The sequence below is a fragment of the Hemitrygon akajei genome, chromosome 14 (assembly GCF_048418815.1).
Source record: "Hemitrygon akajei chromosome 14, sHemAka1.3, whole genome shotgun sequence".
Classification (NCBI taxonomy): Eukaryota; Metazoa; Chordata; class Chondrichthyes; order Myliobatiformes; family Dasyatidae; genus Hemitrygon; species Hemitrygon akajei.
The window spans coordinates 38,364,113-38,387,575 of NC_133137.1; the positions used below are offsets into that span (position 1 = coordinate 38,364,113).

The 23,463-nt window shown below is 40.0% G+C and overlaps 1 protein-coding gene across 6 annotated transcripts in view; it reads right to left on the minus strand.

The window, feature by feature from the left end:
- Positions 1–23,463, minus strand: part of ube3b (ubiquitin protein ligase E3B) — a 67,539-nt gene that overhangs the window by 35,580 nt on the left and 8,496 nt on the right. Inside the window, exons 2-12 of one of the 6 annotated variants that reach the window (XM_073065864.1) lie at positions 21,897–22,089; positions 20,900–21,068; positions 18,787–18,907; positions 16,745–16,804; positions 12,805–12,909; positions 11,673–11,769; positions 9,336–9,421; positions 8,158–8,240; positions 6,497–6,602; positions 3,349–3,469; positions 893–1,070 (exon numbers count right to left, since the gene is read on the minus strand). In XM_073065864.1, the coding sequence (XP_072921965.1) occupies positions 893–1,070; positions 3,349–3,469; positions 6,497–6,602; positions 8,158–8,240; positions 9,336–9,421; positions 11,673–11,769; positions 12,805–12,909; positions 16,745–16,804; positions 18,787–18,907; positions 20,900–21,068; positions 21,897–21,954 (1,184 nt within the window). In that variant the 5' untranslated portion in view covers positions 21,955–22,089. Of the gene's footprint in view, positions 1–892; positions 1,071–3,348; positions 3,470–6,496; positions 6,603–8,157; positions 8,241–9,335; positions 9,422–11,672; positions 11,770–12,804; positions 12,910–16,744; positions 16,805–18,786; positions 18,908–20,899; positions 21,103–21,896; positions 22,090–23,463 lie in introns of all 6 variants that reach the window. The other 5 variants (XM_073065862.1, XM_073065866.1, XM_073065865.1 and 2 more) reach the window with 5 other exon arrangements.

Genomic DNA, 23,463 nt, shown 5'->3' on the forward strand with positions numbered 1-23,463 from the left:
ATCAAATCTTTGTGGGTGGAATTAAGAAACTGCAAGGGTAAAACAAAATTATGGGAATCATATACAGGCCTCCAAATAGTAAGATGTTGGGTTGAGATTGCAGATGGAGCTGGAATGGGCATGTAATAAGGGTACTGTCACAATTGTAATGGGGGACTTCAATATGCAAGGGGATTGGGAAAATCAGGTTGGTGTCCAATCACAAGAGAGGGAATTTGTTAAATGCCTAAGAGATGGCTTTTTAGAGCAGCTTGTGCTTCAGCCTGCTTGAGGAAAGGCTTAGATTGAGTATTGGGTAATAATCCAGATTTTATTAGGGAGCTTAAAGTAACTCTTAGGAGGCAGTGGTCATAATATGATTGAATTCATACTGCAGTTTGAGAGAGAGAAGCATAAGTCACACGTATCAGTATCACAATGGAATAAAGGGAATTACAGAGGCATGAGAGAGGAGCTTGCCCAGATGGACTGGAGGAGGATACTTGGGGGGGGGGGGGGGGGGGGAGATGGTGGCAGAGTAGAGGTGGCTGAAGTTTCTGGGAGTAGTTCACAAGGTGCAGGATAGATATGTCCAACAGAAGATATTCTCAAATGGCAGGAATAGGCAACCTTGGCTGAAAAGGGAAGCTAAGCATTGCATAAAAGCCAAGGAAAAGACATACAAGGTAGCAAAGGTGAAAGGGAAGTTTTAAAATCCAACAAAAGGCAATAAGAAGGGAAATGATGAAATAGGAGGGCAAACCAACCAATAACATAAAGCAGGATACCAACAGTTTTTTCAGTAATATAAAGAGTAAAATGGAGCTGAGAGACACAAAAACCATAAAACTGAATAGCACACTAGTTTGACACAGTTAATTGAACAGTGCAGACAATGAATGCTAGTACATACCCATAGTCAACAGTCTGTGAGAACCAGCCCAGTACTGGGTGCCAGTGTGTCAGGTTTGACTTCTTCTGAGATACATATTGCTGGCAATATGTCAGCATTGCAGTCAGCCCACTGATAAAATGATTCGTCTCCTCCTCCAAAACCTTCTCCGATACATAAGCCAGATAAATTAGATTCCCTGTATCAGATGGGCAGATTTAATTAAAAATCAAGGTTAAAAATTTAAAATTATTTGAGTCAATATTCTATTCTGTAATCCAAAGCAAAGCTTAGTTCACCTCTCCTCTGTTTCCTTCTTGTTTTCTCTAAATACACTGGCCTCTGGTTTTGAAAAAGAAACTGCAGCAAGAACCAGCCAGTCATTCAACAGAAAAAAGCAGAATTTAGAACCAGTTTTCCAGCAAAAATCAACAATGTGTCCAGCCCCAACAATGTAGCTGACAGGATATTGAAAGCCTGTGCCATTCACCTGTTTAGAATGTTCAATGAGATCTTCAGCCTCTCACTGCTACATCGGAGGTCGCCGCCACCTCAATCATGCAGGCCAACAGAGCAGGTTGAACTGCCTCAATGACTATTGTCCAGTAGCACTTACATCTACTGTGATGAAGTGCTTTTAGAGTTTGTTCATGGTTAGAATTGACTTCCTACATGAGAAAAGACTTGGACCCACTATTTGCCTACCACCACAATGGATCTACTGGCTCACCTTCGGAACACCTATACAACAGCAAAATATACATCAGACTGCTGTTAACCGATTACAGTTCGGTGTTCAAAACTATCATCCTCTCAGTACTAATCACCAAGCTTCAAAACCTGGACACTATACCTCCCTCTGTAACTGGATCATCAGCTTCCTTATCAGGTAATGGCAGTCAGTGTGCAGCAGTAATTATATTGTCCTGACTGACAATCAACACAGATACACCTCAAAGATGCATGCTTCACCCAGTGCTCTACTCTGTCTAGTCTCAGTGAATATGTGGCTAGACACACCCCAAATGCCTTCTGCAAATGCTCCGATGACGAGGAGGAGGTATATGGGAGTAAGATAGAATGGCTGGTTGAGTAGCATCACAATAACATCCTCACACTCAACATCAGCAAGCCAAAGAAATTAATTGTGGAAGGGGACCTCCAAGAGGACCACAACCTTGTCGTGGTTTGAAGGCTTGCTGCCTCAATGACCCAAGAGCTATGTTGGCTGGAGTTAGGGCTTTATGCTTTGGCTCTTGGTAGCATCACCTATGCCAAATAGGTCAAAAGGTGGTCCTCCAGGTTTGGGGGTTCAGCCCAGAGCTAACAACCCTGACTGGTAAAACAAAATTGTTACAAAAATAGCAGTGAAGAATCCTTCCACATCTGAGTGCCATGACATTCATGAGTCTCTACCCAGGACTTGCATGACTGACAGTAGTGAAAACCGAGAGGAAGCTACTGGCATGATGAATGAAGCCCAGGGCACCACCAGTGACTGAGGACCTTCAGTGCTGCCTTAAATGCCAACGGTGTAACAGACAATTAGGCTAGGAAGGGGAAGTGGACAGGGGGTAACTAGTCCTCATTGAGAAGTGAGTGGTGGATTGGGTGAGCAGCTTCAAGTTCAGGGATAACAATAATACAAAGGATCTAGCCCAACACTGATGTAATCATGAAGAAGGCACACCAGCTGTTTTACTTCTTTAGAGTTTGAGAAGATGATATATCACCAAAGACTCTTGTAAATTTCCACAGAAGAACATTCTGACTGGTTGCATTACGGGCTGTCATGGAGGCACCAATGTGTAGGATCATCAAGCTGCTGTAGACTCAGTCATCTCCATACCATCAAGGGCATCTTCAAGAGGTAATGCCTCTGGAAGGCAGCATTCACCATTAAATACCCTTACCATTCAAGAAATGCCCTCTTCTACTGTCAGGGAGGTAGATGCAAGAGCTTAGGAACAGCTTCTTCCCCTTCCACCATCAGATTTCTGAAGGGTCCATGGACACTACCTTGTTATTCCTCTTTAGCACTCTTGTTTTGTAACTTATGTTAAGTTTTACATCTTGCAGTGTACTGCTGCCACATAAACAACAAACTTCATGACATAGGTCAGTGATTCTGATTCTAAATAAAGGTTTTTTTCTTTTCCTGAGATGCTAAGACTATTCCAATCTTAATACAGAGAACTTTAAACTTGGTTCTCTGTGAATTAGATTCTTGGTTTTAAGCTTCCTAATCTTTTAATGTCTTTTATAAATTCACCAGAGTGAGTCTAGATATCCTCTCATTTCCAAACATGGACAACAGGAGCCTGTTCTGTAATCAAGAGCACTGGGGTGCCTGGTATACCCACCCAGCACTCTTTAAAGCATCTGCACATGTAATACTAAACAAAGACTGCTTTTGCAAAATTAAAGCAACATTTTAAGCATAGCCTTGAATAAAAAGATAACCTTGGAACACTCACCCAGCAAACAAAGCGTATGGCTTCCCTCCAGGCACACACAGATATCGCTGCACTGTTCATCTCGACTTAAAAACAGGATAAATTTTCGCAGCAGCTCATGGGAATGGATAGTAGACATGCACTAAATGTACAGAAACAATTACAGGCCTGGTGAGAACTGAGAGGGTACTTGGAGCAAGGGAGTATGAGATGCAACAATGTTTCAAGGTATTTTCACACATTTTATACCTCATGCAGCTCAGTCATCACAAATTACTGACTTATGCAACACCAAAGTGAATCCCTTGAACTCTGCAAAACTTGTTTAAAACACTATGCAAAGACCTACACGTCTCTCTTGAGATTTATTTATTTACTTACAGGTACAGCACAGAATAGGTCTTTCCAACTCTTTGAGTCACACCATTCGGGAACCCCCAATAACCCCTGATTTAAGCCTAACCTAATCAAGGGACAATTTACAATGACCAATCAGCCTGCTAACTGGTATGTGTTTTGACTCTGGGAGGAAACTGAAGCACCTGGAGAAATCCCATACATTCCGTGGGGAGAACGGACAGACTCCTTAAAGAGGTCACCAGGATTGAACTCCGATGCCCCAAACTGTAATAATCACTCTGCTACTGCGGCACCCAATGAAATACAAAAATTGAGTGGGTCAGCAGAAACCGAGGCATATGCTGGAGGAAAACTATTCTCAAGTGGAAAAGTCTGAACTTAATTGAAGCAAGTCACAGTTTTTGAAGACAAAAAGAAATATGCAGAAATAGAAAAACAGAGCAGAAGGTCAAGGCTCAGTATGCTTATCCACTTCAGTACTGTACTCTATTCCCACCTTTATCCTGTTTCACATATTTATACGACTGCTTGTTTTATTATAATAGTGTCAGTAACATTATATATAAACATACATTCACACTTTATGCCAACCTGTCAATCTTCAGGACATAGCACTCATGGACTTCTGATTTATTTCGTGACTCTATGTGTTGGATCATAATTTTATGTGCTCTGTGTGACTATGTACTGTGTCTTACACCTTGATCCCAGAGGAATGATGCTTCATTTAGCTCTATGGCTGAATGACAATAAACTTGAACTTAAGTACCCCTTAGTCAGCAAGAAATGCATTTGATGACTTGACCTGCACTGCCTTTCGAGGAAAAGCATTCCACAGATTCCCAGGCCGTGGGTGAAGAACTTCTCCCAATCTCTATTCTAAATGGCACTTCATATATCCAAAGGCTGTGATCCCCGATGCAGGATTCCTCAGCCATCAGGAAGATCCTCTCTGTCTGCCCAGTCCTGTTAGAATGTCATGTTTCTTTCAGATTCTCCTCATTTTTCAAAATTCCAGTGAAAACAAGCCTAATTGACCCATTCTCTTCTCTTACATTAAATTCTCCATCCAGGAATCACTATATTAAATCTTCATTTCATGACCTTCTTGGCAAGAACAATCTTGCTCAGATAATGACACTGCGACAGACTTAAAACTCCCAAAACGGTCATATCAAGATCCTGTACAAGTCCATTAAGATTACTCCTGTATTTAAATTTTCTTGCAAAGAAGACTAACATATTATTTGTTTCCTAATTGCTTGCTTTCATTGACTGGTACAAAAGGACACTCAAATCTGGTTGGAACTCCCATTTTCCCCATTCTAACAACATTCAGCTGTTTACTACATAATTTCCCTGAACCACCTTGAAACCTCTTTGAATTCTCTTCCCAAGCCACGTTCTCCCCAAAATGCATCATGAGCTTTTAATATGCAAAACAATTCTATACTAAAAATGTTTTAATAATCAATTCTCTTGATACACAAGTGGACCCTTGCCCAAACCTGGCAATGATATCGCTGCACCAGTATTCATGGAATGAGAAACAGAATTTCCGGTTACAGAACCAAACCCTGATAAAGGGTTTTAAACTGAACTCTTAATGTTGCTTCCTTTTCCACAGCTTTTGCCCGATTAGCCCAGTATTTTGAGCATTTATTGTTTTTTTTTTGAAGTTTTCACTTACTGATGATATTGTTTTCTAGGAATTCTGCAAAATGGATTTCAGCTTTCTTGAATAGCACCCAAAGAGCTACCATCTAGAAAAACAATACACACTAACTAGCCAGTGCAGGAAAATTGAACATGGAGTACTGAATACAGTGTGGAAAATATAGAAATTTATCAAAATAACTAATTTAGAATTAAAATGTCGGAAATGGAATACCACAAGACAGGATCAGAACTTGGGGAAGAGAAATGATTCACCTTGAGATGCCAATTAATCGATTCAAGATATCTCTTTTAAAAAGCTGCACACATGAGACAGCATTGGGTGAACTCATTTGTTAACTATCGTCATCATTTGAAATTGACGGAGATTTAGTCATGAGTTGCCCTATTCAAAAGCAGAGAAATGCTTTGGAAGAACTTGAAAACTGAAGGAAATTATCTTGCTAACTTAAGGAGGACTTAGAAAGATATTTTATTATATATTGGTAATGCTCCCCAACTCTTCCTGCACTACATCAACTGCATTGGTGCTGCTTCATGCACCCATGCTCAGTTTATTAACTTTGCCTGCAACTTCCACCCTGCCCTCAAACATACTTGGTCCATCTCTGACACCTTTCTCCCCTTTCTTGATCTCCAATGATGAAGACAGACTGTCTACTGATACCTTTTATAAACCTACAGATTCTCACAGCTATCTTGACGATACCTCTTCCGACCCTGTCTCTTGTTAAAAAAAATCTATTTCCTTTTCTCATTTCTTCCTTCTCCACCACATCTGGATAAGGCTTTCCAATACATAACGTCTGAAGTATCCTCCTTCTTCAGGAGACCGGCTTTCAATTCCTCTACCGCTGATGCTACCCTCACCCTCATCTTCTTCATTTTCTGGACATCCACCCTCACCCCCATCTCCCCACTACCATAACAGGGATAGGGTTCCTTTTGTCCTTAGCTACCATCTCACAAGCCTCCGGATCCAGTACATCATGCTCCATAACGTCCACCAACTTCAATGGGATCCTACCACTTTGCCTCCCCTCTACTCTCCAGTTCCCACAGTGATCTCTCTCTACCTGACTCCCTTGTCCACTCATGCCTCCCCACTGGATGTCCTGTGAGCCTGCTTTACCTCGGGTACTATGGTAGAGAGATGCATCACCAGCGCGGGGACTGACATAATATGCAGTAGAAAGGACCGGAGCAGGTTATCCGAGAAATGTGCAGCAATCACCGGTCTATTGAAAAAGAACATAATTAGTGGAAGAAATTAATTAGTAGTCGATGCTTTTTCTCCAAACACATTCACAAGGAATCCAGAATTATAGTATCAAGCCTTTTTAAGCAGACAATTTGCAGTATTCAGCTGAGGTTTTGTCTGCATGCACTCACATGTTGGAAGGTCTGCATCTAGACAAGATAACATCCTAAATTATTGTCAAAAAAACCAACAATTATTCTTTTAACTTATTTGTGTGATCATATTGTGCACTGAATCTGCCAACTTCCCCTTTTGGAAATGTTTCCCTACATGACAAGCTCTAAAATCTTTGAAAGACATAATAAGATTGGCAAAATTAATTTTTTGTATTTCCATAAAATCTGCCTGGAAGTCTATATTTGGAAGCAAACCAACAATCTACGTAACAAATATGTGGAATGTAGGTCTGATGGTGAAGGAAAAAGTAACATTTTAAAAAACCTTTTTTAAATGTTAGTATGGAACACTGAATGGGCCCACTTAGCAATATCATCCCCCTTACTGAAAAGCAAGAACAAGGGAAGATAAGCATGTTCAGTTTTCATACAAAGATACTGGGCCAGGACTTGGATATGACCATGAGCAGCATTAAAGCACCAATGATTAAGCTAAAATATGTGCCACATGGTGCTTGATTACCTTTATTGTTGTATGTTTCATGTAACTGTGGCGAAGGCCCGGAGGCAGTCTGCTTTGGTGTTGGAGGACTGTCTCTGTGTGTCAGTGAGTGGACAAGAGGGTGGAAAGGGGCTTGGTTTACTGTTGCTGTTGCTCTGCTGAACATTGTGAGCATGCTACAATGGCACTGGAATGTGTGGCAACACTTGTGGGCTGCCCCCAGCTCATCCTCAGGTTGTGTTGGGTGTTTCTGTACATGTGATAAATAAAGGAACTTGATCTGATCTGAACTCCTCAAGAGAGTAATTCTGTATCAGTGAAGTTTATTGACAAGCTGCATCTCCATCTGCTATGGGAGCAACCAAACATTGGACCGGAAGTCCCTACAAAGAACAGTGAGAACAGCCAAGAGGATCATAGGGGTTTCCCTACCATCCATCAGGGACATTTATCAGGAGCGCTGCGTACCCAGTACCCTTAGATCAAGGATCCCACCCATCCATTCAGCATCCTCTTTGACTTTCTACCATCAGACAGGGGTATCTGATGCATAAAAACATAAAGTTTCTTCTATTGGGCCATTAGGCTTCTGAACTCTCTGCCACATCGCATTTAATGTGTCACCAGTTAATCTGTTCTGTACCTGACAATATTTAATTTATGCACCTTACTTCGTTTACTTATGTGTAATTCATTTGAAGATTTCATTTTTACTTTCCTAAGTTATTGTGTGTTATGAGTACTATTGTACGAGTACACCCTGGTTGGAGAAACATGTTGATAGTATACATATAAATAGTTAAATGACAATGAACTTGACTTGATTTATTTTTAAAGCTTTGCTGGCAATTTTTAGGTAACTTTGCAGCAAGAAATAACAGAAAATATGATGTTTGCTCAGCATGTTCTCTTACCTTAATGCAAGGGTGAAAATAGCTGTTAAAGTGGCTTTTGACAGAGATGGTTTGGATCTTGCTAGCCCATTTGTTAATAATATCTAGGGATAAAGAAAGTTAGATTTCACCACCAACAAAAAACATAAATACTCACTATACCACATATGAATGTCACATACTATAAACATGAGCCTTAATTATTCAGACATTGAAACATCAGTCAACTTCCGTCTGAGCACTTGTATTAAGATTAATTGCCCAAACATCATTCATAAATAATAGCAACATGTTTTGGGATACATGTTGGTCATTATACATTGCAACTTAACAAAAGATATTGTCTTATATTCAGGAAGTAGAATGCAACCGTTTGAGGGCATGGCCCATGTCTTGTAGCACAAAGTAATTTCACTTCTGTAGGTTGCCAAGGAATATTCTTCAAAATTTTTCAAGCTTAATGATGGTTTATTAATTAGACATCCAGCTAACAAATGATAATCCCAACCCAAATGTTAACAACACACTGTTTGCTGAATTTTTGCACATACCACGAGGACTCAGCTCTCATACCACCAGGTTCATGAATAGTTATTACCCCTCAACCATTAGGCTTTTGAACCAAAGGGGATAACTTCACTCAAATTCATTTGCCCCATCACTGAAGTGTTCCCACAACCAATGCACTCACTTCCAAGGACTTTTTAATCTCACGTTCTCAATATTTATCAATGATTTTTTAAAAAATATTATTTCTTTTTTTTGTATTTCTAAAGTTTGTTGTATTTTGCACAAGTTGGTGTGGTCTTTCATTGATCCTGTTCTGGTTATTATTCATTTATTGAGATACAGCACAGAATAGAACCCTTCCAACCCTTCAAGCCGTGCCACCCAGCAATCCCCCGTTATTATCCCAGCCTAATCACAGGACAATTTACAATGACCAATTCACCTAGCAACCAGTGGACTGTGGGAGGAAATCAGAGCACCTGGAGGAAACTCATGTGGTCACAAGGAGAATGGACAAACTCCTTACAGCAGTGGTGGGAATTGAACCGGGGTCACCTGTACTGTAAAGTATTGTGCTAAACACTATGCTACTGGTCCACTCTGAGATTTCTATAGATTTATTGAGTTTTCCCAAAAGAAAATGATGACATAGTAAATGTACTTTGATAATAAATTTACTTTGCACATACCTGCAGAACTGTGTAATAACCCTTTTGATTGAGATGTCCCATGATGTTAGCACAAATATGATTCATGGATGGTCTCAGGGCTTCTCCTGTCGTCAAGAGAAATCAATGGCATTGGCAACCTGGATCATTAAGTTCCAAATCTCTACTCTATTCCAAAAGAATTATATTTTAATGCTGTTAAAAATTGAAAATTAACTGGTTTACCGAAACAGGGATACAAATGATCAACTCTATATTGAATACGCCAATTGATGAAATTAGGTAAATTTTCTGTACTGGAGATACAACTATGTACATACTTGAATTAGGTAGTGATGATCAGGAGATCAAAGTGACCCAAATGCCTTTGGAAAAAAAGAACTTAAAACTGAATTTTCACTGCTCAATATACCCCCCTTATCTCTGCTGGAATTACTTGTGTGGGCACTAGACAAAAAGACATACGGTGTCTGACATACACACACACACACACACACACACACACACACACACACACACACACACACACACACACACACACACACACACACACACACACACACATATATAATTCCACGTGGTAGGCTAGTCACAATTAGCTAAACTAGATTCATTACTCGCTTGACGGTAGGAAGCAGAAAACGATGAGGAAGACTGTTCCTCAGATTGTGATTAGCAGTGTGTCACAAGGATCTGCGCTGGGATGCTTGTTGTTCATTAATGATTAAGATCATATGTATAAATAATGAAGTTATTAAGCATAGTTATTAAGTTTGCAGATGATACTATAAAGTAAGTGATATTATAGCCAGTGAAGAAAGTTCTCCAAAATCACAAATTATCTTGATCAGTTACATAAGTGGGCCAAGGATTGGGAAATGGCTCTCAATTTTGTTAAGTCCAAGGTTTTGCATTTTGGTAAGACAGATCAGGGTAGGACTTATATAGCAAATGGTAGAGCCCTAAGAAGTGCTGCACAGAGAGTCCTAGATGTACAAGTACATAATTTTCTGGAAGTGGTGTCACAGATAGGGTGATGAAGAAAACAATTGGTATTTTGGCTTTCATCAGTCAGACCACTGAGTAGAAGAGTTGGAATGTTATGTTGCAGTTGTACAAGACTGTGCACAGTTTTGATCACTTCATTGTTATGGGAAAGATATCATTAAGCTGGAATGAGTGAAAGGTTCATGAGAATGTTGCCAAGACATGAGGCCTGAGTTAATGGGGATAAGTTAAGCAGGCTAGGGCATTATTCCTTGGTAGTGTAGCAAATAGCATAACACTTTGCAGCACCAGTGATCTGAGTTCAATTCCCATGATGTCTGTAAGGAAGTCGCACATTCTCCTCATGACCTTGTGGGTTTCTGTCAGGTACTCATACAGGCTAAGCTTTGAATGAGGCATGATCTTAAAGATGAGTATAAAATCATGAGGGGCATAAATAAGATGAATGCATGATGACGTTTTCACAGGGAAAGAGAACCAAACACCAGAAAACATAGCAATCTTAAATCTGTACATTTTAAAACCATGGGACTTGTGTCAGTCCCTCATTGTGCCTCAAGGAAAATTGGACAGGTTTGCTGTTGATTTTCTTTTCCCTTTGACATTTCTGAGGAATTGCTTATTTTACACAAAGTGCTCTCCTATCATTGAAATTGAAAACAAGAACTTGCTCTATGGCAACAGTTGATTGTTACCATTATCTTCTATTCCTTGTTAACAAAGTAATAAAGAACGTGACATTTTTTGGAATAAAAAGTATGATTTTGCTCATACAAGATTTTTTAATGTAATATATTCCATTTTCCTGAACTGTTTTAATTTGAAAGTATTGATTTCTGTTAGATGACATTTTTACACACATTATGCAGATTGTGCTTATCCAAATGCTCATTATTAATTTGGTAAAATACAGCTAATGCTGAAAAAGAGCAACTGAAACAGTGCACATTAGAAATACTCAGTGGGAGAGCAGCATCTGCGGAGACAGAACAGAGCAAGCACTTCACATCAACATTTTGATGAAGTGTTATCAAGCTGAAATGCTAACTTCTTCCTTTTTCAGATGCTCCCTGACCTGCTGGGTACTGAAAACATTTTCCACTTATATTGTTAGCTTTCTTCTAGTTTGAACCCAGATGGGTATTGTCAGCAACATTTGCAATATCAAAACTGAATCTAACACACATAGAGTCAGAGAACAATACAGTACAGAAACGGGCCTTTCGGCCCAACTTGTCCATGCCGACTAACATGCCCACCACAGCCAGTCTCACTTGCTCATATTTGGTCCATATCCCTCTAAACCTTTCCGATCCAAATGTCTTTTGCTAAATGAAATTAGCCACTGACCTTTTCCCCTCAGTATTTTCCAGTTCGAGGCATCTGTGAATGTGATCAGCATGGTGAGATACAATGTGATGAACTTGGAGTCCTGCAGAACATCTGGCTGTAAAAAGTAGAAATATTTCCAGCCTGTTATACAGCTCCACAGGTTACCTCATCATAAAAAGAAACAGGATTTCAAGCCACTCCAAACTCTGGAGCGCAACTCTTCTACTGTCATGATGAAAAAAGTTTTAAGTTTAACTGCATTGAGAAAATTTACTTTAGCTAATGCTCCCATTCATTTTTAGTTACAAAGCAATACAAGTTCAAAGTAAAATTATTATCATAGCACATTCTGTATATGTCACCATATATGACCCTGAGATTCATTTTTTTGCAGGCATTCACAGAGAAATAATGATATACAGTAGAATCAATGAAGAATTACATGCAAAGACTGACAAACAACCAATGTGCAAAAGACGATAGACAGACAATACTGAGAACATGGGTCCTTGAAAGTGAGCCTGTAGATTATGGAATCAGTTCAAAGTTTGGCTGAGTGAAGTTATCCAAGCTGCTTCAGAAGCCTGATCAGAGTATTAACTGCTGCTGAATCTGGGGGTTTCTCCTGTACCTCCTTCCTGATGGTAGCAGTGAGAAGAGAGCATGGCCTGGATGATAGGGGTCATTGCCGATGGCAACAGCAGGTTATTACACATCAATGTCCTAACTTCAACTTTGTTCCTGACAGTAGATTGTACAACTGTAAGTAACAAGCTCTGTGAGCAAGAAGATCATTTATTAAAATAACAGGAACATTTAGCTCAGTGGATCAGTCAGTTCTGCAAGGAATGAAAAAACATTCATTAAGGACTCAGCTTCAAAGTTTAAAGTTTGAAGTAAATTTTATTATTAAATTACATATATGTCACCATATACAACCCTGAGGTTCATTTTCCTGCGGGCATACTCAGCAAATCTATAGAATAACTATATCAGGGTCAACTCTGGTTTCCCTCTCCTGAAGTTCATCTGATGAAATCCAATTGGTTACACTTAGTCATTTAAGAACAAACATTTAATTTACTGCTTTCTATTCACACACACTTCTCTCCATACAGTCGGAGATTCAAAATGAAAGGATTCAATTTACCTTTAGCTGCTTTAGAAATTCACAACAGAGCCAGAGTAGGTCTTTCACTTGTTTGATCCACAGCAGGGTGAGATCTTTGGTGAGAGCTATTGAGACATACCATACCTGAGAATAAATGAAGAATCATGAAACTTAATATTAAATGGCAGTAATGATCTGGCCAATCACAATAGACCTGTTTCGTACCCTTGTCATGCCCTGGTTGTTCCAAAAAAGCTGCGAAGCCCCAGTGAAAATAAAATCATCAGTAAATTTCATAAATTATCTGCACAATTCACCATTCTTGTCAATAGGATTTCAATAATGTGCAAAAGATAATTAAAAGAAATTGTCATATTAGAGCCATAGAAAAGAAACACACCCTTCAGCCCATCTAGTCTATACCAAACTGCTTTTCTGCCTAGTCCCATTAACCTACACCCAGGACATTGCCCTCCATACCCCTCCCATCCATGCATTTATCCAAATATTATAGACAATAGACAATAGGTGCAGAAGTAGACCATTCGGCCCTTCGAGCCTGCACCGCCATTTTGAGATCATGGCTGATCATCTACTATCAATACCCGGTTCCTGCCTTGTCCCCATATCCCTTGATTCCCCTATCCATAAGATACCTATCTAGCTCCTTCTTGAAAGCATCCAGAGAACTGGCCTCCACTGCCTTCCAAGGCAGTGCATTCCAGACCCCCACAACTCTCTGGGAGAAGAAGTTTTTCCTTAACTCTGTCCTAAATGACCTACCCCTTATTCTCAAACCATGCCCTTTGGTACTGGACTCTCCCAGCATATTGAAATCAACTCGTTCCACACTCTCATCCACCTCTGAGTGAAGTAGTTCCCGCTCAGCTTCTCCTTAAACATTTCACCTTTCACCTCTAGTTCTCATCTTACCCAATCTCAGTGGAAAAAGCCTGCTTGCATTAACTCTACTTATACCCATCCTAACTTTGTACACGTCCGTCATATCTCCCTTCATTTTCCTATGCTCTAGGGAATAAAGTCCAAACCTATTCAACCTTTCCCTATAACTCAGGCCTTCAAATCCTGGCAATGTACATTTTCTCTGCACTATACTATATTTGCTTGAACTCAGACAAATATCTAACAACCATTACATATTTTTCATTCACAAATCAAAATAGCAAAACAAAAAGGAATGTTATAGACAGTCACCAGTACTTAAGACAGTACATATAAATGTTTTGCACAATTTTAAATACATTGGTTTAATATTTCTCCTAGTTTCAGTAGAATAAATGAGACAAGTTTGATTACCAAATCTGCTTAGTTCTCAGTTTTTATGGCCAATTGGCAGCTACAACCTGCAGCTTGATACCACCTACAGTTCAGATCACCACATTATAGAAGAGACATGATTGCACTGGAGAAGTGCAGAGGAGACCTTTGTTCAAATTTGTTCGAAGAGGTGCAAAGTTGCCAGAATTTGCAAGTTCAAAATTCAAAGTACATTTATTTTCGAAGAATGTATACATTATACAACTTTACATTATTTGTCTCCTTACAGGTAGACATGAAACAAAGAAAACCAAAGAAAACCATAAACAAACCTCATATATATGAAAAAACTGTCTAACACCCAATGTGCAGAGAATAAAAATACGCACCATACCCATAAGAAAATAAAAGAAAACAATAACCCATAAAAAAGACCATCAGATTCAGATTCAGATTCAGTTTATTGTCATTTAGAAACCACAAATGCAATGCAGTTAAAAAATGAGACAACGTTCCCCCAGAATATCACAAAAGCATATGACAAAACAGACTACACCAGAAAATCCATGTAACGTTTGGCAATCCCCAATCCAGAGTCCGGAGAGGCTGCTGTGTATTAATATCGTGCTACCATCTAGCGCGTTCCCTGGAAAGGAGCTCCAAATCCACCAGACAAAAACAAAACCAAAAACTAAAGCTACAAGAGCTGCACAAAACCATATAATTACAACATATAGTTACAACAGTACAAACAATAGCATAATTGATAAAAAGCAGACTATGGGCACAGTAAAAATAGTCCAAGATGTTAAAGGACTGTAAGTTCAAAAGAAATCACCACAGTTTCCACAAGTCCCCAGGGTCCCGACAGACTCCCCATCCCACACCGGCAGCAGAAGGGAATACCCCTGCTATGGACTTCCAAGGCGCCGCCCAACTCAGCCTCGCAGACGCAGCACACAATGGAAGCTCCGTCGAAACCAGCCTCGCAGACGCAGCACACACCGAAAGCGACCTGAGTCCATCGAAAGGACTCCGAGTCCGTCGAACCTCCGAGCCGACGACCATCCCCTCCAGCACAGCTTCTCCGAGCACCATCCTCTGCCGAGCATATTAAGACGGCCCTGCCAATGGCCATCGGCAACACGACCCCAAGGACTAGGGGCCTGTTCTTCCCAGCAGAGTCCCGGACCTCACAGCAGCAGCAGCAACGAAGAAGGTCTTCCTGGAATTTCCCGATGTTTCTCCGTGCTTCCACGTCCGTTTTCAATCAATTATGATTGCGCACGGCACTCCACTTCACAAATAACAGATAACCAGTTCCGGAGTGGCCGCTGCAAGCCGCGTCGCGCCGCCATCTTGGATGTCAAACACCCAGTCTGTAATGAAAAAAAGCATCATGCAAACAGTGACTGTAAGCAAATTGTGTTTCGGAACAGAAGTCTGCAAAGAGAGTCCAAGATCCTTGGTTCAGTGCAGAGCTGAGTAAGCATCATGGAGCAGCAATCTTAATCAGCCCGTACCTCGCCTCGGGCCCGACACCTTGACCTTTTTAATCTGGCCCGGCACTTAACTCTCCGTCCGAACATTGGGCATATGCCAGGTTTTGCCACCTCCATTCAGCCTGTAAATCTCTGTCCGAACATCAAGTTCAGTAGCGTCAATACGCTGTGGGACCTGGACCCCACAGCTTCGATTTGGCCTGTGTCTGCCCTCTCACGCTCTTCCACACTCCCATGACAGGCTTTGGTTCTGCCCCATTGAATCGCATCCATGTCCAAAGGAAAGTTACAGGCTATTACTTGTGATGATCGTTTGCCAGAAAAAGTGTGGTTAACGAAGTATTTAGTTGCTTTCCTTGTTTCGTTAGTCACCAGCTAGAAGTCGCTGAGGTTCACCAGCGCCATCTTAACCCGGACTGTAATATCTGTAACTGGTAACATGAAGAAAAACTGAATCAGATAGAATTGGTTTATTTACATGAGGGCTGAGAGAAGACTTAGTTAAGCTGTATGAAAATGCAAAATGTGCAAAAAGAACAAATAGAAAGGATCGATTTTCCTTGGAAAGGTGTCAAAAACAAGAGTCCATGGTGTAAAACAGAAGATTATAGGAGATTGTCTGCGCAAAGGAAGAACTTCAACAGGGTAGTATGATTAACCGTTTCCACTGAGTCACGTTGATAACGGTACACTCTGGACAAGCTACAGTGTGGAAGTTACAAGCTGAGTTCACTGACACAAAAGCACGTGCACTCAAAACCCCACACAAGAGAGAGCCCGCCTCACAAAGGAGACCCAATCAATTCACTGCGTGATCAATTGAGCCACATGCTCACTCGCTACATTCTCACAATCGATCTGATACGGTTCAGATAGAAGGAGACACTTTTCCAACCAAACAACATGGAAGTCCGGTACTGATTGCATGAAAAACACTGGCAGAGACAGAAATGCTAAACACATTGAAAGGCTACCTGGATGTGACCTAGGACCAATAGAACATATACTGGGAGATAAGATTAGGCTGGAGATCACTTGCATGACCAGCAGCATGGGCACAATGGAAATATCAGGAATCTGATATGATTGGGAAATTAAATGGTTTTGAGTGTCTGTACAACTGTTTCCCCAAGCTTTTGGAAATGCAGAGAATGGGTAATACATAATGGAACAGAAAAGCACCACTGCTGCTTACTGACCTTCGATTCACTCTCTACATCCATGCTATGAAGGATACAGCGACACAGTTTCTGAAGTCTCTGGAACAGAGTAACAAGTCATTACTGAAATAACCAACACAGTTTTAAAGAAGAAATATGCCAATGATACAATAACTAAAGAAATTCCCAATTTGCACAAACTGATAAAGGAAGATCAATCACAAAAACTATCAACTTTGGAATTACTAAATCACAGCTTGCAAGTTTAATAAACAAACAGCAATCCAAACCAGCCTATTGCCCTATTTATTTCTAATTTGACAACAAAAAATATCTTATTTAGCCATTGTAGAGAACAATTCAGAAAACTATATTGCAGTCACAAATGGGGCAGATGGGTAAGCAAGGTAGAAATACAGAAAAACTTTTTTGAAAAAGATTTTGTTTTGAAAACTGCAATTAAGTGGTTAATGTTATTGACACTAATTATTAAATAAATGTAACCTAAAATAAAAATTCCATGTTATTTAATTAGCTGAAATCCAACTGCCCTGGTGAGATCTGGCCTCCACTTTCCATATTGTTTGTCCAGGCTGAATTATGGGAAACTGCTTCTTCCCCTAGACCGTAAGATTACTGAATATCCTGTCACCAGCCAGGTCCCATCATGAATAGAGCACAGTTATGCTGCTTACTTTTTAGTTTGTTTCGTAAATACACCTTATTATTTGTTAAGTTATTTGTGGTAATATTACTTTATATGTTGTGTGTTAGTTACATCGGGTGGCAGGGTGGAAATGTATCTCTACCAAAGGAGGTGTAAGGCACCCTTTCCCTCTTCTAGCCAGCAGGTCACCCTTGGGCAGGGTAGCACCTGTATAGCTGCCGATCAAAGTCACATGGAAGCCATGGGAGCAGGTGGTGGATGGCCGTAAGAGCAACAGGTGCATATCACGTCCTGGTTATGTGACCACTGACACAAGACAGACAATCTCTGAACAGTATTGATAATGGCTGCGGTCACCCATCTTGTAGGACACTGTCCAGAAGGAGGCAATGACAAACCACTTCTGTAGGAAAGTTTGCTAAGAACAATCATGGTCAAAAGTCCATGATCGCCTACGTCATACAACAAAGCACATAATGATGATGCCGATGATGGTGTTAGCGTATTGTAGCATATGTACTCTATTGTGCACCTTGGTCCAGAGGAATGTTGTTTTGTTTGGTGGTATACAGGCACATGAGTGGATGACAATAAACTTGAACTTAACTACTGCACCACCATTCATTACATTTGATGATAGTGATGAAGACCAAAATTTTGGCATAAGATCGAATTTGCAGACTGCTACTTAATGTGGCTCTGACAAAGTTAAACATAAGAAATTCAGTCTCGGTGGTGTCCAGGTGTTCTCTCATTATGTCTTAATTGCTAAAAGATTTTTATTTTATTTGATAATTTTCCACATACAAGAAGAACAGTTTATCCTGGAAAAATTAAAATTCTCAGATTCTTTAAATTTTAAGAAGCCTCTTCAATATCTGTCCCAATAATCTTTTTTTTTCAAACACAAAATTGCACTTCCTACAAGAACGGCATAATATTTTGCCATACCATCTATTCCTGAAGTTGGATGCAAACCTATGCCTAAAGTCCTTTGAGTCACAAACTAATTTATAAAATTAATTTTCAAACAAGAATGAATATTTTATATATGAAAATCCCAATCCCTAGATTAAACCTATCTTAAATGTACTAGTAATCCTTGGTCAATTATAAGTTTCTGCAAGGAAGAGATCAAAACTAATCTGCAGAGTAACACATACTAGATGCAGGAGGAATTCAGTAGGTCAGGCAGCATCTATGGAAAGGAACAAAGGACTGGGTCTCAATCCAAAACATCAACTCTTTCTTCCTTTCTGATCTGCTTTCTTCCTTTCTGTTACTGCCTGATCTGCTGAGTTCTTCCAGCATTTTGTGTGTGTTACTCTGGATTTCTCACATCTGCAGTACCTCTTGTGGTGAATCTGCCATCCTCATTTATGGTAATAGATTTAGCCCCAGCCTGTAGAGTTACCTCATTATCTTCTTTAATATGAAACACAAAGAGCAATTTCCTTGCGATTTTAAAAATAGCGAGTGCATTTCTTTTCGATGAATTGCTTTCACTGATGTCAAAAAAATTATCGATTTCTTGTCTGTAAAGGCAACATTACTGAATTAATCAATGTTCATGTTATTAAAAAATAACCACAAAGTAACTCTCAGAAGGTCACAGTAGATTTTTTAATGATTTTAAAAGCCTATATGAAAAGACAGTTTTATACAAATCAGAGAAATTAGATTATATCAAGCCAGTTATTAAAAAATAAAATAAAGAAATTGGGCTACAACATTGGAATGGCATTACTATGCCAAGCACTATCGATGGAAAGGGGCAGCAGATAGCATTCCACATGACCCCTGATCTACCAGTCAGGACATCCAATCAAAGGGGCAATCATACTGTACTTCTAAATGTCAGCCTATTTGTCTGTTTACATCCAATAATCCTCTACACATTTTCTTATTAGTTGAAGCCTGCATGTAGACAGCACCCCACTGCCTTTATCCATCATCCATGCATAAACTCAAGCAATTATTGTGAGAGAAGCAGGCATATTAACCCCCTTTTTCCTGCCTCATTCCATTATGATCATCCCTATTGATATCAGTTCACTCGCAGATTAGAAAGGAGATTTACTGGTGTACATGACGATCAGTATACGGAAGCGGTCATGCATGGTTATTGATATAGTTTATGCTGTAATTTTGTGACGGAGGGCAATCGGTAAACACACTGCTTACACATGTGTATTTATACAGAGACAAACACTGCCTTGTCATTCTGCTGTCATTGCACTGAATGCTAGCACTTCAATGTCTTCCCCAGTAAATTCTCACAATGGGTCCTAAACTGAGCTGATGCCCTCCAGTTGACTTTACGAGGCCTTTCCTGCCATTCATGGTGGAATAGTCCATTTCTTTAGTGATGGGGATGTGCATACGTTGTTTATTTACTGGATTTAATAGATACTTCTGTTTATTGTGTAATATGATTGTAACTCCATTGTGGGGTACATCATGTTGTAATTCATGTGTAGTCTTACATTAACCTTGTGGGTAATTAAAGATGGTAGGTCCTGGTGGCTAGAAAAAGGGGGGAGGGAGGGGGAGAGACTGGCTCTGCCAGGAGTTCTCACTAGACAAAGTGCAGAGCTGTTATTGTGCTTACTTTTTTCGTAAATATCGACAGTTTTCATTATCTTTGTTAATTTTTGTAAGTTTGATTTTTGACACACCTAATAAACACCCTTGCACTATAGTGCTAAGCCATCATGATTGAAAAAGTACTGTTGAATGGCTAACAATTTCACAGCCAAATATTCTGAGAAGAATATACGGTATTTTTTGGGCATCTCTGTTGCCAAAACTGTTGACATTTAATAACAGCCTTTAGAACTTCATTCCTTTCAACATTTTAACTCCTTGGTGAATTCTCCAGTTGAGCATAGACTAATTGGCTTATTTGGTGCCTTTCTGTGGAGAAGGTCTAACCAACACAACACCGATTGTTAAGATTTGAAGTGTTCACGCAAAACAATGTAGAAACTTAAAATCTCTGAAAACTGCATGTAGAATGAGAGATTGTGACTTCATAAAAATTCCCCACTGATAAAGAAATGGTGTTCTTTGTTGAATTTTTTAGACTGTGCAGAAGAGTTACAGGAAATCTGTTGATCTGGTACACTCAGGACTTCAGTGGTGGTAGACTGGAGAGGTTCTGGTTTTCAGATGTTTATTTATTGACATTTCAATACATCTCTAATTCATTGGTTATATTAAAAAAAAGTTACACAGTAACTTTTCAATTAACCTGCCAAGTTTCAAAGGAAACAGAATCAACAAATTTGAATCAAGAACTGAAGCCCAGGGGCCCGTAAAATAATCACTGAGCCTGGGAACTGGGTGACAAGCCACATGCAAAACCAGTGCGATTTCCAAAGCCTCTGGAGAATTATCAGAGTTTTATAATTACCATCTTGTTATGACTTTTGCCATTTTAATTTACTTGTTATTTTTCCACTAGAGAATGATACAATTATTAATGCATGATATTTTAACTATGAAAGGTAATTTTTAAAATGGACCTGATTTCTCGAAGCAGCCGACATCTGCAGAGATACCTCCTGACCACAGCTTGAATCTGAATAGCTGCACGCTCACGTTCCTTCTGCCCTTTCCTTTCCTCCCGAGCAGCCCGGGCCTTATCCAGGAACTGTGTTTTCGAGGTTTGTGTCGTGCTAAACATTCTTGCTCCTGTGAACAAGGTAACAAGGAAAGCCACTGCTTCCTTTTTAAATTATTATTTTCTTCCAGCTTTACACCCAAATGAAAATGCTGAACAGTGAAACATGAAATTCAAGACTGAGATTATAATTGAAGCAAGTCCACTGACAGCCTCATAAAAGCATGCACACACTGTTTTCTATCTAAAGCCTCGTGGGCTTCTTTACTCTTTAATATATTGGTACTAATATGCAATTGCAAAGATAAAGCCACAAACTTGTGCATTAAACTACACTGTTTCTCCCACCAAGAATAGATCAGAACCAGATATACAGACTGCTACACAATTCTAAATTTCCTTCTCTAGGCACTCAATGTCTCATTCAATGTCAGCAAAACCAAGTGGCTGGTTATTGACTTCAGGAGGAGGAAAGCTGAGGTCCATGAGCCAGTCCCCATCAGGGGGACCAGAGGGGGAGAGAGTCAGCACCTTTATATTCTTTAGTGCTATCATTTCAGAGGATCTGTCCTGGGTCTAGCTCATAAGGACTGTAACAAAGAAAGCAGGACAGCACTTCTACTTCCTTAGAAGGTTGTGAAGATTCAGCTTGACATTTAAAACTTTGACAAACTTCAAAAGATGTGTAGTGGAGATATACTGACTGGCTGCATCACAGTCTGGTATAGAAACACCAATTCCCTTGAATGGAAAAGACTACAAAAAGTAGTAAATATGATGCAGTCCATCCTGGGTAAAGCCCTCCCTACCACTGAGTACATCTACACGGAGTGCTGTCGTAGTAATTTAACAATCATGTAGAAAGAGAATTAAGATAATTAAGTAAAAGATCAGTTTACCTGAGCTTTCCAGGACTGGATACAAGTTCTTCAGGCCTTGTGCATGGTCACGAAGCATTCATTGAGGTACAAAGAGACCTGGACTGAGGTAATGCACACCAAAAACATGAATAGTCTGCATCACTTCAAACCCATCTTTTCAGGACTGTTACCCTTTCCAAAATTACTTGCTCAAGTTGGAATATTGACAGCTCTATAAAAGAACAAAGCATGTCAGAGTTAGAAAAATGCACATTTTAACTGACACACATTAAAGGAAGTGGTTAAAAATCTACTATTATTTTGGCTGCCAAGAATACCATTTAGCCACATACACAGAGAATGCTGAAGACAGCATCTATGGAGGAGAAATAAAAAGTTTACATTTCAGACTGAGACCCTTCAACAGCAAATACTATTTAGTTATGACATTTCAAGTAAGCACTTAATATAAGCTTAAACAACATAGCTATAATGAGCCCAAACAACCTCACACACTTCAACACGTCATTTTGCTGATCCACTGATAACTTCACACCAATTCCATTTTCTTACAATTAAATACGATCTTTAAACTTCCTTTCAACAAGATGATTAATTAATTTCAACCATTAATTTAAGTGTGGTGGTTGTCCGTGATGACAGGAAACCTGTGCAGGCAAGTTTTTAAAGGGGAAAAGCCATTGGACTGGGACACTTCCACTCTCTCAATCTCATAAGTCCAGGTTCAGTGGTATGTACAGGCATCACAAACTGCTGTCTTCCTTGTTTGCTGTGATGACCATGACATCTTCTGTGCTTTGTCATGTCCTTCACTTCCATGGAGCACTGCAGAACCGCCTTCCTGGCACTTGGATCTCATCCACGAACTGACTTCGCATGTTAGGACCGGCATGACCCCAATTCATTATTAGGATAATATATTCCACACGATAACAACTCTTGCTCCTTTTATGATATTCTGATATTCATCTGATATACATCTGATATAGTACTGAGACGAGGCACATCCCAGATGGTGACAGCCCTTAATGATGTATACTACCTTCTCGAGGCACCGCATTCTGAAAATATCCTCAATGGTGGGTACGCTTGTGTCCATGATGGCTATGGGTGTGTCTGCAACCCTCTGCAACTATTTCTGATCCTGTGTTTTGGAGCCTCCATACCAAACAGTGACGTAACCAGTCAAAATGCTCCCCATGGTACAGCTGTAGAAATATGCTAGGGTTGTTAGTCTTTGGTGACATACCAAATCTCAAACTCCTAATGAAGTATAAATAAAGGCATGCCTTCCTTGTGACTGCATCAATAAGTTGGGTCCACAATAGATCCTCTGCGATGCCAACACCCAAGGACCAGAAACTGCTCACCTATTCTACTTCTCAGCCCATGTTGAAGACTGGTGTGAATCTCACATTTTCAGCTCTGGCCATCTGAAACTTCACCCAGTAACACAGTATTAACTGGATCCGAATGTCTGTGGGATGAGTGGCCTTGGATGCTGAGAACAGTTTCCCAACTGCCCTGCAGCTGGGCTCCACTCAACTGGAAGCTCACTAGAGCAGAGTTTCAGCACTACAGTGGC